General features: G+C 44.1%; 1 protein-coding gene across 1 annotated transcript; it reads right to left on the reverse strand.

Annotated features, from left to right (window-relative positions):
- Window positions 1-1,039: 1,039 nt before the first annotated feature.
- On the reverse strand, window positions 1,040-1,573 carry LOC100491345 (vomeronasal type-2 receptor 26; the record flags this gene model as incomplete). Its single annotated transcript, XM_031895161.1, has 1 exon — window positions 1,040-1,573. A coding segment is annotated over one exon (534 nt), but the record flags the coding sequence as incomplete, so codon positions are not given.
- Window positions 1,574-13,638: the final 12,065 nt, after the last annotated feature.

Here is a 13,638-nt window from a genome sequence, read left to right on the forward strand (position 1 = left end):
TTTTTTAGCCTTGAAATCTAAAGTAGTCAGCTTTCTGGGGCAGTGCTTTGGGAATTTGGTAGGGTACTGCTGGGAGTTTTTGACCTATACAAGTGAGAAATCTCCATAAAACTATATATATTTGGTATTGGCACATTCAGGAGACATGGGACTTTCCAAATCAGTTGTATTTTCATGCATAAAATACATTTTTTTTCTGGTGTGTGTGTTTATATTATGGAAAATGTGATTTTTTTAAAAATGTATTTAGATATTTAAAAGCCTATATCTTGTTACATAATTGGAAATACACCAAAATCTACCATATTTTTAAAGCTTAGGTTGAAACAGTGCAAAATGTTCAAAAACTGTCTGGCAGTAGTTCCACTTTGACCAAAACGGCTGGCAGGGAAAGGGTTAAAGGACTACTAAAGATACCATGTTTTGGACAGCAGGTAAAATCAATAGACCATCTGCACCTTGATGGAATCACAGAGATTTACCTAAATAACCCCTAGAGGCTTTAAGGTGGCCTTTAGACCGATTCAGCAGCTTATCTGCCTTTGTATGGGCACCACCGACGGGCCTCCCTCACGGACATCTGGCCTAAAATTGTCCAGGTCTTGATCAGGAAAGGTTTGGATTTTTCCATCGGATCGGGGGCTGAATTGGCTCGGTCATGCAGTGCCTGATCCGTCTGCACATATGCCCGCCATTTTAATTCAATCATTTGGCCCTAGGGTCAAATGACAGAATTAGCCCGATATAGCCCACCTATAGGTGGGCATATTAGAAGAAGATCTGCTTGCTTGGTGACCTCACTAAAGAGTGGATCTTATAGAGTATGGTCTTTAGACATGGCAGTTAAAAGGCAGATGAGTCTAAAAGAATGTACTGGCTCAAGCACATTGCTAGAATGATTACTGTTCCACTATTTATATATATTTTCTATAGTCAGTGAAATACCCAGAACTAGTTAAATTAGCACTGACTTGTATATTGTGAAACATTTATATTCTAATAGAAATATATATGCTATGCACTGGGTAAAAGAACATCTTCAGGTTTTGATTAGTAAGTGAGATTTTCTGTTATTATCAGGTCTAAATAAAATGATATAACATTTGGGCAGAAATATACAGGCTAAAAGGCCCGCGCTTGAGGTGAGTATGGCAAATATCTCCACACACACAGTGTTTTTGCCTTTGGTGCTCAGATAGGCCGGGATCATTGTGATCCAAACACTGCAGAAGAGCAGCATGCTGAAAGTGATGTACTTGGCCTCATTAAAACTGTCCGGTAAGCTCCGAGCTAAAAATGCTAAAACAAAACTAACAGCTGCCAGAAGCCCCATATACCCAATAACTGAGTAAAAGCCAATAGCTGAGCCCTCATTGCACTGAATGATGATGGTTCCAGGGGAAGTGTGAATGTCCAGTTCCTGAAAGGGAGGAGAAATGGCCAACCAAGTCATGCAGATGATTATTTGAATGGATGAGCAGAACAAGACTACAGAATTGGACAGTTTGACTCCCAGCCATTTTCTCCATGAGCTCCCTGGCTTGGTGGCTTTGAAAGCAACACAAACCATGATAGTCTTGGCCAGGAGAGAAGAGACAGCTATGGAGAAGGTGATTCCAAAAGTGATGATGCGCAGCATGCAGGTTATATCCACAGGGCGACCGAGGAACAGAAACACACTGAGGAAGCTCAGCTTGATGGAGACAAGGAGGAGGAAGCTCAGGCTCCGGTTGTTGGCTCTCACTATGGGGCTGTCCCGGTAAATAATAAAAACTACTATTAGAAGTTGAGTTATAAGGAAAAAGATAATAGAGACAGCTGAAAAAAATATGGAAATGACATCATTAGTGTAGGATAAAAACTCTTCTGCCTTAGCAACACACTGATTCCTCTTCTCATTGGGCCATTCCATGCCTGAGCATCTGATGCAGATTTCACTGTCTGTAAAGATAAAAAAAACTCAAAAAAAAAAAACAAAAACACAGAATTCTTGGCTATTACAAGAGGATGTTATTATTGCTTTTTAACAACTATAGAAACCCATGCCATACAGAGCTGGGCTCATTACTTAGAGGGATGTAAACCCAACTGTAACACTGTCCCACTGTGTCCCTTTCTAAGGTTCCAAAAAATGCAATTCATGTAAAGAAAATTTACCAATGAAAGTTCTACAGACCAAAACATTTGTTATAAATGCTGAAATATTCACCAATGAAATGCTGATTAAAACCTAGATATACAGATTTTTTTTTCAATTTTTTTCATTATATGACACTGGAATTGAACCTGGGGATAAAGGACAAAGTTGTTCAGTGACAGGAAACTTTTTTTTTTTTTTACATTTTTATGCAATCCCTGGCCATTAAGATTTGGGGTAAAGTTTTGTGAACTTTTTATTGTGCTTTAAGAATACAACCCTGAAGTTGCTGGACTACAGCTCCCAGCATGCCTCAGCCTTCATTATATGTTACATTATTCTGGGATTTGTAGTCCGGCAACAGCTGAGTAACGTTTGGTTGAGCCGCGCTGTGCAGCAGGGTTTCCTTAACACCTGCCTTCAGGGTTCCTCTGTGACATCATACATGAAAGAGAGGCATGGGGCCAGACTCCAACACTGCAGCCTAATAGCTTGTACTTAAACTAAAACTCCCAGAATACCTACTGGAAGCTGCTGTCTTGCTCCCTTCCCATTGTTCTGCTGATTGGCTGCTAGGGGTGAGGGTGGGATATCACTTCAACTTGCAGCGCAGCAGTAAAGTGTGTCTGAGCTTTCAGCCAGCGCTACACATTAGAACTGCTTTCAGCTAACCTATTGTTTCTCCTACTCCCATGTAACTGGAGGAGTCCCAAGCCGGACTTGGATTTCTTACTATTGAGTGCTATTCTGATACCTACTGGGAGCTGCTATCTTGCTCCCTTCCCATTGTTCTGCTGATCGGCTGCTGGGGGTGAGGGGGGGATATCACTCCAACTTGCAGCGCAGCAGTAAAGTGTGAGTGAAGTTTATCAGAGCACAGGTCACATGGCTGTGGCACCCTGGGAAATGAGGAATATGGCTAGCCCCATAGGAAAAACAGATTACAATGAGGATTCTGCAGGAGACTGGTGGCTCCAACTGATGGGTTCTGAAACCCCCCCCCCCCCCCCAAAAAAAAAAAAAAAAAAAAAAAAAAAACATTTTTCCCCATGACTTCCTTTAGAGATTTGGCTATAGTCTAGCTCCAGGCTCAAAGTGCCTTTTTTTTTTAGGGAGCAGCCAGACAGGATTGTGATTGGTTGGCCTGTATGCATGTTTAATAGGGAACAGGCAGTGACAGAGCAGAGCAGACTGAGCATGTGCAGTAGTTGGGCAAAAGATGGAGAGCTACTGTGGGCATCTTCAGGGGCATGGGGCTTTATTTCTATAGAGCTTTGGTGATGTTGGGCTGGTTCAAGGGCTCAAAACACATAACTAAACATTTCTAGCCATAGTCTGTTTTAGGCTTTAGTTTCCCTTTAATGGGTAAAACAGTTATGTTGTTAGGGTCCTACTTACACTAGCAACCAAGCAGGTGGTTAAATGACAGAATGGAAGATGAATAGAACAGTATCTGAATAGAAATATAGACCAAAAAAAGGAAACATTCTAGGCACTGATATTACATGAAATTTCAGAGCAGTAAATAAATGTTTTTTGTCTGCTGAATTAAAGAAAATAAAAAATCATCTTCAATCATATTTAAATTATGTTTATGACGTCTCTTAAACAGCAGAATTTATTTATTCAGAAATATTTATACCGGTTATAAGTGAGATTTCTCCTTCTGAACACGAGACACAATCATAACAGCAGGGCTGGGTACCAGCTTTGGGTGCTTTCCTGAAGCCGGGGGTGCAGCTGTGGGAGCACCGAGCTTGTGGGATCTGTGAGACATAAGTAAATACAATTAGAAGAAATAATTATTTATACATTAGGCTGTAAGCTTGTCAGTGTTCCACTTCTCACAATTACTGGCCCCTACACTAATATGTCAGATATTGTCACAACTGCCCAACATGTCTGCCCAAATAACACTGATCATCTTTAGTGATGAGCGAATGTGTCCCGTTTAGCTTTGCCGTAAAATTCACAAAATGACCAGAATATTCACAAAACGGCGAAAAATCCACAAAATGTGTTCGTCATCCAAGTCTTTTTTTGCTGTGGCCGCACCCATTTTGCCGCAACCAAACCCAATTTGACTCGGACGCGACTTTTTTTGCTGCACGTCGAATTTTTCTGCAATGATTTTTTTTTTTTTTTAGAAAGTTTCACAAAACAATTTGTCAACAGCGACATGCGGAAATTCACTGCAAATCCATGCCTGGCAAAAAAAATTGTTCATCACTAATCATCTTGTGTGGAGGGCAGAGTGCAGAAAGATTGGGGCAAGTTCCTGGGCTGCACAGGTAGGTAGGGTTCTACTGCTCCAAAAGGTACAATCTGAGTTTGTGTTTGAAGCAGTTCAGAAAGTGTTCCTTATGGAAAAGCTTGTTTGGCATTAATTCCCAGAATTCCCTTTGTTTATTTGTATCTGTATGAGGCAGTCTCCTCAACCTTAATGATTTGTTTGTGAAACCACATGGTGACTCTCCCTAAGCTGGTCAGAAAACCCTGCCCTACACTGATGAGCCTCAAGAAGGATGAAATTGTCCTGTGCTTGTGAATCTGATCAGATTATCCTGGCTTCTGCTTTAAACCCATGTAAATGGGTTTTTTTTGGAGCTTGTTTGGGTTCATTCCCAGAATTCCCATTGTTTATTTGTATCTGTATGATGCAGTCTCCTAAACCCTAGTAATTTTTATGTAAAACCACACAGTGACTCTCCATAAGCTGATCAGAAAACCCTGCACTACACTGATGAGCCTCAAGAAAAGCAAAACCGGTCTGTAGTTGGGAATCTGATCAGCTATTATCCTGGCTTCTGCTTTAAACCCAGTGGGTGAGTTTAAACCCCCCATTTACATAGGATAAACCCATGCAAATGGGTTTTTTTTTTGATATTATTTGGAATTTATTCCCAGAATTCCTTTTGTTTAGTTGTATCTGTATGAGGCAGTCAGGGGCGCTTCTGCCATGAGGCGAGTTGAGAAACTCGCCTCAGGCGGCAGAAGCGTCCCAGTTACAAGGGGCGGCAAAAAGCCGCTCCTGGTAACTTTAAGAGCTGAATTTCCGGTTAAACCGGAAATTCGGCTCTTCTAGTGCAGAGAGCGCAATTGCGATCAGACCGCCCCCGGACCCGCTCCTGCGCTGGAGAGGTAAGCGCTGGGGAGCGGGGGGGGGGCGGCATCCAGGAGCCGCCTCAGGCGGCAAGAGGGGCCCAAACGCCCCTGGAGGCAGTCTCCTCAACCCTAATGATTTGTTTATAAAACCACACGGTGACTCTCCCTAAGCTGTTTAGAAAACCCTGCGCTACACTGATGAGCCTCAAGAAGGGTGAAACCAGTCTGTAGTTGGGAATCTGATCAGCTATTATCCTGGAAATCATAAATAGAAAAAGCAGGCTGACACTCTAGTGATTCACAGAAAGTCAAAAAAGCAGCTTATAGTAAATAAAAAGCTTTGTAATCCATACATGAAACAACAAAAAAAGGCCTTACTTGTTTCATACCTTAGGGGTACTTAATCATAGGCTACATAACACTTTCAAAAACACAGTATTTAAAGTCAAAATAGCCAATAGGATTGCTCCGATATGGGCCCATCACAATATACATCCAATTAGGTAAATTACATGGTTAATTGTGAATAATAAAAAAGAGATATGTAGGATTACATGTATATCTCATATGTGAGAACAAGGATTTGTTTTTGAAGCACTTCAGAAAGTGTTCCTTATGGAAAAGCTAGTTTGGAATTCATTCCCAGAGTTCCTTTTGTTTATTTGTATCTGTATGAGGCAGTCTCTCTCTAAGATGATCAGAAAACCTTGAACTACACTGATGGGCCTGACACATGAGCTTTAGAGCCTATGCTTTCAGGTTTGTCTCATAGGTGATGATTCAAATGTTGAAACCAGTCTGTAGCTGGGAATCTGATCAGCTGTTATCCTGGCTTCAGCTTTAAATCCAGTAGGTGAGCTGTAGCCTATAGCAGTGCTGTCCAACCTGCTGGTACTGAGGGCCAGAATTCTTCTGGCTTACATGGTGGAGGGCTGATAATCGAAGTCAGTTTTGACCACTTCCCTTCTTTAAACCACACTCACTTGAAACTGCACCTGTGTTATCACATGACCATACCCATATTAATGGTGATAGTACAGCATAAACCTGCCATATGCTGCCTTCCCTACCCTGCCTGTGTGTGCCATACTCTGCCTTCCCTACCCTGCCTGTGTGTGCCATACTCTTCCTGCCCCATGCTGCCTGTGTGTGCCATACTCTGCCTTCCCTACCCTGCCTGTGTGTTCCATACTCTGCCTGACCCATGCTGTCTGTGTGTGCCATACTCTGCCTGTCCTACCCTGCCTGTGTGTGCCATACTCTGCCTGCCCTACGCTGCCTGTGTGTGCCATACTCTGCCTGTCCTACCCTGCCTGTGTGTGCCATTCTCTGCCTGCCCTACGCTGCCTGTGTGTGCCATACTCTGCCTGCCCTATGCTGCCTGTGTGTGCCATACTCTGCCTTCCCTACCCTGCCTGTATGTTCCATACTCTGCCTGCCCCATGCTGCCTGTGTGTGCCATACTCTGCCTGCCCTATGCTGCCTGTGTGTGCCATACTCTGCCTGTCCTACCCTGCCTGTGTGTGCCATACTCTGCCTGCCCTATGTTGCCTGTGTGTGCCATACTCTGCCTGCCCTTTGCTGCCTGTGTGTGCCATACTCTGCCTGCCCCATGCTGCCTGTGTGTGCCATACTCTGCCTGCCCCATGCTGCCTGTGTGTGCCATACTCTGCCTGCCCCATGCTGCCTGTGTGCCATACTCTACCTGTCCTATGCTGTCTGTGTGTGCCATACTCTGCCTGCCTATGCTGCCTGTGTGTTCCATACTCTGCCTGCACTATGCTGCCTGTGAGTGCCATACTTTCTCTGCCCTACCCTGCCTGTGTGTGCCATACTCTGCCTGCCCTACCCTGCCTGTGTGTGCCATACTCTGCCTGCCATATGCTGCCTGTGTGTGCCATACTCTGCCTGCCCTATGCTGCCTGTGTATGCCATACTCTGCCTGCCCTATGCTGCCTGTGTGTTCCATACTCTGCCTGCTCCATGCTGCCTGTGTGTGCCATACTCTGCCTGTCCTACCCTGCCTGTGTGTGCCATACTCTGCCTGCCCTACGCTGCATGTGTGTGCCATACTCTGCCTGTCCTACCCTGCCTGTGTGTGCCATACTCTGCCTGCCCTACGCTGCCTGTGTGTGCCATACTCTGCCTGCCCTATGCTGCCTGTGTGTGCCATACTCTGCCTTCCCTACCCTGCCTGTGTGTTCCATACTCTGCCTGTCCTACCCTGCCTGTGTGTGCCATACTCTGCCTGCCCTACGCTGCATGTGTGTGCCATACTCTGCCTGTCCTACCCTGCCTGTGTGTGCCATACTCTGCCTGCCCCATGCTGCCTGTGTGTGCCATACTCTGCCTGTCCTACCCTGCCTGTGTGTGCCATACTCTGCCTGCCCTACGCTGCATGTGTGTGCCATACTCTGCCTGTCCTACCCTGCCTGTGTGTGCCATACTCTGCCTGCCCTACGCTGCCTGTGTGTGCCATACTCTGCCTGCCCTATGCTGCCTGTGTGTGCCATACTCTGCCTTCCCTACCCTGCCTGTGTGTTCCATACTCTGCCTGTCCTACCCTGCCTGTGTGTGCCATACTCTGCCTGCCCTACGCTGCATGTGTGTGCCATACTCTGCCTGTCCTACCCTGCCTGTGTGTGCCATACTCTGCCTGCCCCATGCTGCCTGTGTGTGCCATACTCTGCCTGTGTGTGCCATACTCTGCCTTCCCTACGCTGCCTGTGTGTGCCATACTCTGCCTGCCCTATGCTGCCTGTGTGTGCCATACTCTGCCTGTCCTATGCTGCCTGTGTGTGCCATACTCTGCCTGCCCTATGCTGCCTGTGTGTTCCATACTCTGCCTGCACTATGCTGCCTGTGAGTGCCATACTTTCTCTGCCCTACCCTGCCTGTGTGTGCCATACTCTGCCTGCCCTACCCTGCCTGTGTGTGCCATATTCTGCCTGCCCTATGCTGCCTGTGTGTGCCATACTCTGCCTGCCCTATGCTGCCTGTGTGTGCCATACTCTGCCTTCCCTATGCTGCCTGTGTGTGCCATACTCTGCCTGCCCCATGCTGCCTGTGTGTGTCATACTCTGCCTGCCCTATGCTGCCTGTGTGTGCCATACTTTCTCTGCTCTACCCTGCCTGTGTGTGCCATACTCTGCCTTCCCTACCCTGCCTGTGTGTGCCATACTCTGCCTGACCTATGCTGCCTGTGTGTGCCTTACTTTTTCTGCCCTACCCTGCCTGTGTGTGCCATACTCTGCCTGCCCTATGCTGCCTGTGTGTGCCTGCCCTATGCTGTATGGCACACACAGGCAGCCTACAGTGACACAATGCTGGCACTGTTCCTACAGTCTGCACAATAACTATATATTAAAAAATGTTTTAATTGTGGTACCACCTCAGTATATGTTTTGTAGTGTGCAGGGTTTATTTATGGGTTTCTACTGCTCCTACAGTCTGACTGAGGTGTGAACAGGGGAACAATGTGGATGATTACAGCCTGAGGTGTGAACAATGTAGGGATAAAAAAGTGTGAACAATACAGGGGCATTACAGACTGAATCTGAGGTGTGCGCAATGCAGGGGGCCAGTTAATCTCAGTATTGATACAATTTAAATTTTACACAAAGGTAAGGCATCAAAACTGCCTGACAGGTGGGGGGCCACACAGAGGGGGGCCATCAGTTGGACAGCACTGGCCTATAGGATAAACCCGTGTAAATGGGGGTTTTTTTGGATCTTATTTGGAATTCATTCCCATAATTCCTTTTGTTTATTTGTATCTGTATGAGGCAGTCTCCTCAACCCTAATGATTTGTTTGTGAAACCACACGGTGACTCTCCCTAAGCTGATCAGAAAACCCTGCAACAGAAAGGCGAAATTGATCTGTAGTTGGGAATCTGATCAGCTGTTATCTCGGCTTCTGCTTTAAACCCAGTGGGTGAGCTTTAGCCTATAGGATAAACCCATGGAAATGGGATATTTTTTGGAGCTTGTATGGAATTAAATCCCAGACTTCCTTTTGTTGATTTGTATCTGTATGAGGCAGTCTCCTCAACCTTAATAATTTGTTTTGTTATGGAAAAATTCTAGGATAGAATTGTAGAGGGAAGGAGCAGCAAGATAGAAAGGTTTAAAATGATATTGACACTAAAAAATGACTCCTCAAAATATGAATGTACATGAAAAAGTTGCCTATAGGTCATGTTGATTGATTTTTGCTGAGAGATTTGCTTTTGTAAATAATTGTTACTTGAAGTTCCTAAACCTGACTGTTTTGACAACTTGACTGTCCCTTCTCAGCCTGCCAGTTATAGCTTCTAAACGGCCCCCTGCTGGACAAAAATGGCCGCCCCCTCATAGAGGAACATGGGGGATAAGACAGGTAATATAAAAGCATTGGGCAAATACTTGTAACCCTTTCTTGGCTGTAACAAGCCAACAGCACGGCTAGATAGGTCTAGAGCATGGGGTACACGTGACTCAATCCTTCAGGATGGGCCTTCGCTATGTGGAAGTAACCAAATGGAGCTATGGTGTAGTGCAACTACAACTCACTGTAGCTGTGTGCAGTGCAGAGTAACAAATGGGCGCCAGAAGGTTCTTGCAGTTTAACAGTAGAACTGGTTTATTTTCAGCAACAAGCAACTTGCAGGGTTATGCAATATACTCACACATCAGTTAGCATAGCAGTCTCTGGGGACAGCACAGAGAGGGGGCACCCCCGCTCCCCCCAACTCCCCTTGAGCCCGGGCAGGGTCAGTGCCACCGGTTCAGTTGCTCACTCTGTGGAACAGGCAGCTGGATACCACACTCCTCAGGCCCCACGGCAACTTTGGATCAGGGTTCAATCTACCTGCCTCCTAGGTCTAAACCGTGGCCCTACACTAAGGCAACAATGCCTGTCTGGAAGGGTACTCCCACAGCTACTTTCCTCTGAGCCAAACTGCTCGTGCTCTCTTCCCTCACTATCTCACTTTCCTACAAAGTGCTCCACAAAACTTGCTATCTAACTGCTCCTCATTCACGGGGTCCCTGTCCCCGACTTCACCAGAGTGGCTGATACACTGTGGGGCACATGGCTTTACTGGGGGCCTAGTCTTCTCCCTCCAGGCTCAATGCTCCTCTCTCTCAGGACACAGGCAGCCAAAGAGACAGACCCCCCCCCCTGCTAAACACTATATCAGAGTGCCAAGGGAGGGGTCTCCCTATTACCCAATAATCACACATCTGAACTCAAAACTGATACAGGGGTCTTTGCCCAGTAACAGCACAAAACCAGGAAGCTGCAGGGTTTAAAGCCATAGGGACTAGTTAACCCTATGGATCCCTACATACTTTTATGGCAAAAATGAAGGTCATGCAAAGAGATGTTATGAGAGATGTAAAAAAAGGTTTAATTTCTGGTGTCAGTATCTCTTTAAGAAGAGAGACAGCAGTGGGTGTGGATGGTGTAGAATTAAACAGAATGTAAATGTAGAATTGAACAGAATATATGGAAGGTATCTCTTTATTTACAGAGCTTACACTCTTTTTATAGCAATCAAAATGTCTCCTAAGCTCTCCCTGTCTGTGCACTTCTGGACTCCACCTCAAACGTCCATCCCTTTTTCCTCTCCTAACCTGAAACAAAACGTTAGTAACACATAACAGAAAAAGGCAAAAGCCTTTGCATTATTACTAACATTAACCCTTTATAGAATCTACATTCTGTGGATAAAAGTACCCAAGTGCCACAGATCATAGATTCTACGTTTTGTTGCGCTTCTGGGTCTCCTTCCCCAGCCCCCAGAGAAGGAGCAGAAGTGGGGAACGAGCAGATCTTTGGGCGTGATTGCCCAGGGCCCCGTACATCAGGCGGTGTATTTGTTGGTAGTAGAAATCTATAAAATGATGTATGCGCTAGCTTCATTTCATATTTAGGATATTTTTTCTTGATACCTAATGCTATGTGGGAGATGCTAACTTGCAAAGTGACAGTTGGAGGTGATTTTTCAGAATTTTCATACATTATTATAGAAACTGCTAAGTTCAGAAGCCTTGATGTTTGGAGTTGATTAGGAGTAGAAAGACATGGTTACCATTTCTGCATTTGGCCCAAACCTTACTGTTCCAGGATTTTTGGCTTTGGAATCTAAAATATGCCGTATTCTGCTGTAATGCTTTATACATTAGGGCATTTACTACGGAGATTTTATTTTTTTTTTAATCTTTTTTTGTCTTTTTTTCTTTATAGAAGAAATATCTATAAAACTATACATATCTTGTATTGGCATGTTTAAGAGAAAGGAGGCTTCAGTTGAATTTTTGTGCATAAAATAAAATATTTTTCTGGTATACAGCAAATACCTATATCATGAAAGCTCACAAATTTTTCTTTCTTTTTTTGTATTTAGAAGCCTAAATTCTGTTCCAGAAGTGAAGATACACACAGACACAGGCAGATTTAGAAATCTCACGTTCTCCAATATAGTTTTCCTAGGTAAACTAAATATCTCCCCCTAAGAATAACCCTAGTGAGAGAAATGTTCAAAAAAGTCTGGCACAAGAAATACGAAATTCTGCTGTCACTTAGAGGGTTCATCTTCAATAGGCACCTTACAAGCAATAAATATAGTGGAAAGCAGAGGAGTAAAGGGCTTTGAATATTAGAAGAAGCATTTTGTATGTTATCATTTGCATAACAGGCAGCCATGAATCTCTGAGCTTCTTTATTCCCCAAAGGAAATGCGCACAATATTGGGTGTTTCTTCAATGTCACTTTGAACTTTTTATCAGAGATAAGGTTGTTTGCCAGTAGTGATGGGCGAAATGTTTTGCCAGGCATGTTTCGCGAAACGGATGAAAAAATTTGCTGTGGAAAAATTCGCGAGCGCCCAAAAATTGTCACCCTTGTCAAAAGAATAGCCGCACGACAAAAGAATAGCCATGCGACAAAAGAATAGCCATGGGCGACAAAAGAATAGCCATGGGCGACAAAAAAAATAGTCGCAGGCAACAAAAGAATAGCTGTGCAACAAAAGAATAGCCATGGGCGACAAAAGAATAGCAGCAGGCAACAAAAAAATAGCTGTGCAACAAAAGAATAGCCATGGGCGACAAAAAAAATAGTCGCAGGCAACAAAAGAATAGCTGTGCAACAAAAGAATAGCCATGGGCGACAAAAGAATAGCAGCAGGCAACAAAAAAATAGCTGTGCAACAAAAGAATAGCCATGGGCGACAAAAAAATAGTCACAGCGGCAATTCTTTTTGAAGTGCAACATTTCTGCCGTTTCGCGAATCTTTTGAAAGATTCTCGAATTTTTCGACAAAACGGACAGATTCGCTCATCACTACTTCTGTGATATTCTGTACTTTTTTTTCCATAGATGTTTTAACCAAAAAATAATACTAAATTGAAATGTGGCATATTTTTAAGAGTTTGGCAACAAATGTAATACTTTGCTCCCTTTGCCTAGACAATGTACTAGGGCTAACGCTCTTTCAAAAGAATTGATTCCAACATGAAGCCCATATTACAGAATGACAGTTTGCATTTTTGGTGCCTCCACTAATGATGGGTGAATCTGTCCCATTTTGCTTTGCCAAAAATTTGCGACTCTTGCAAAAGATTCTCGAAATGGCATAAAATTAATTGTGTTTAAAAAATTGTTGCGCATGTAAAAAAACGCCGAATGTAACAATTTTTTCACACTAGTGATGAGCTAATATGTCCCGTTTCGCTTCGCCCAGAAATTGGCAAAACAGCAAGAAAATTTGTGAAATACATTTGTTGCGCGATTTTTTTTGTCGCCCGTGTCTTTTTATTTGCCTATCACTAGCCTCCACACTAGTGATGAGCAAATCTGTCCCATTTCGCCATTAAATTTGTGAAACGGCAATAAAATTTGTGCAACGGCAAAAAATTTGTGAAATGCATTTGTTGCTCGATTTTTTTTGTTGCTTACGTCTTTTTTTGTCTGCCGAATTTTTTTGCCCATCACTAGCCTCCACACTAGTGATGAGCGAATCTGTCCCGTTTGGCTTCGCCATTAAATTTGCAAAATGGCAAGAAAATTCGTGAAACGGTGAAAAATTTGTGAAACGCATTTGTCGCGTGATTTTTTTCTGTCGCGCGTTTTTTTGTCACCCGGTCTTTTTTTGTCACCTTAGCTTTTTTGACGTGGCCGCATGCTTTTTTAAATGTGACCACGCCCTTTTTTACGTGACCACGCCCTTTTTGATACTACCACGCCGACACATTTTTTGATGCGCAATGAATTTTTCTGCAACAAATTTTCACGGAAGTTTCACGAAACAATTTGCCCATGGCGAAATGTGGAAATATGCTGCAAATCCACGCCTGGTAAAAAAATTCACTCATCACTACTCCACACAACTACAGTATAATGTGCAGTACC

The sequence above is a fragment of the Xenopus tropicalis genome, chromosome 1 (assembly GCF_000004195.4).
Source record: "Xenopus tropicalis strain Nigerian chromosome 1, UCB_Xtro_10.0, whole genome shotgun sequence".
NCBI lineage: Eukaryota > Metazoa > Chordata > Amphibia > Anura > Pipidae > Xenopus > Xenopus tropicalis.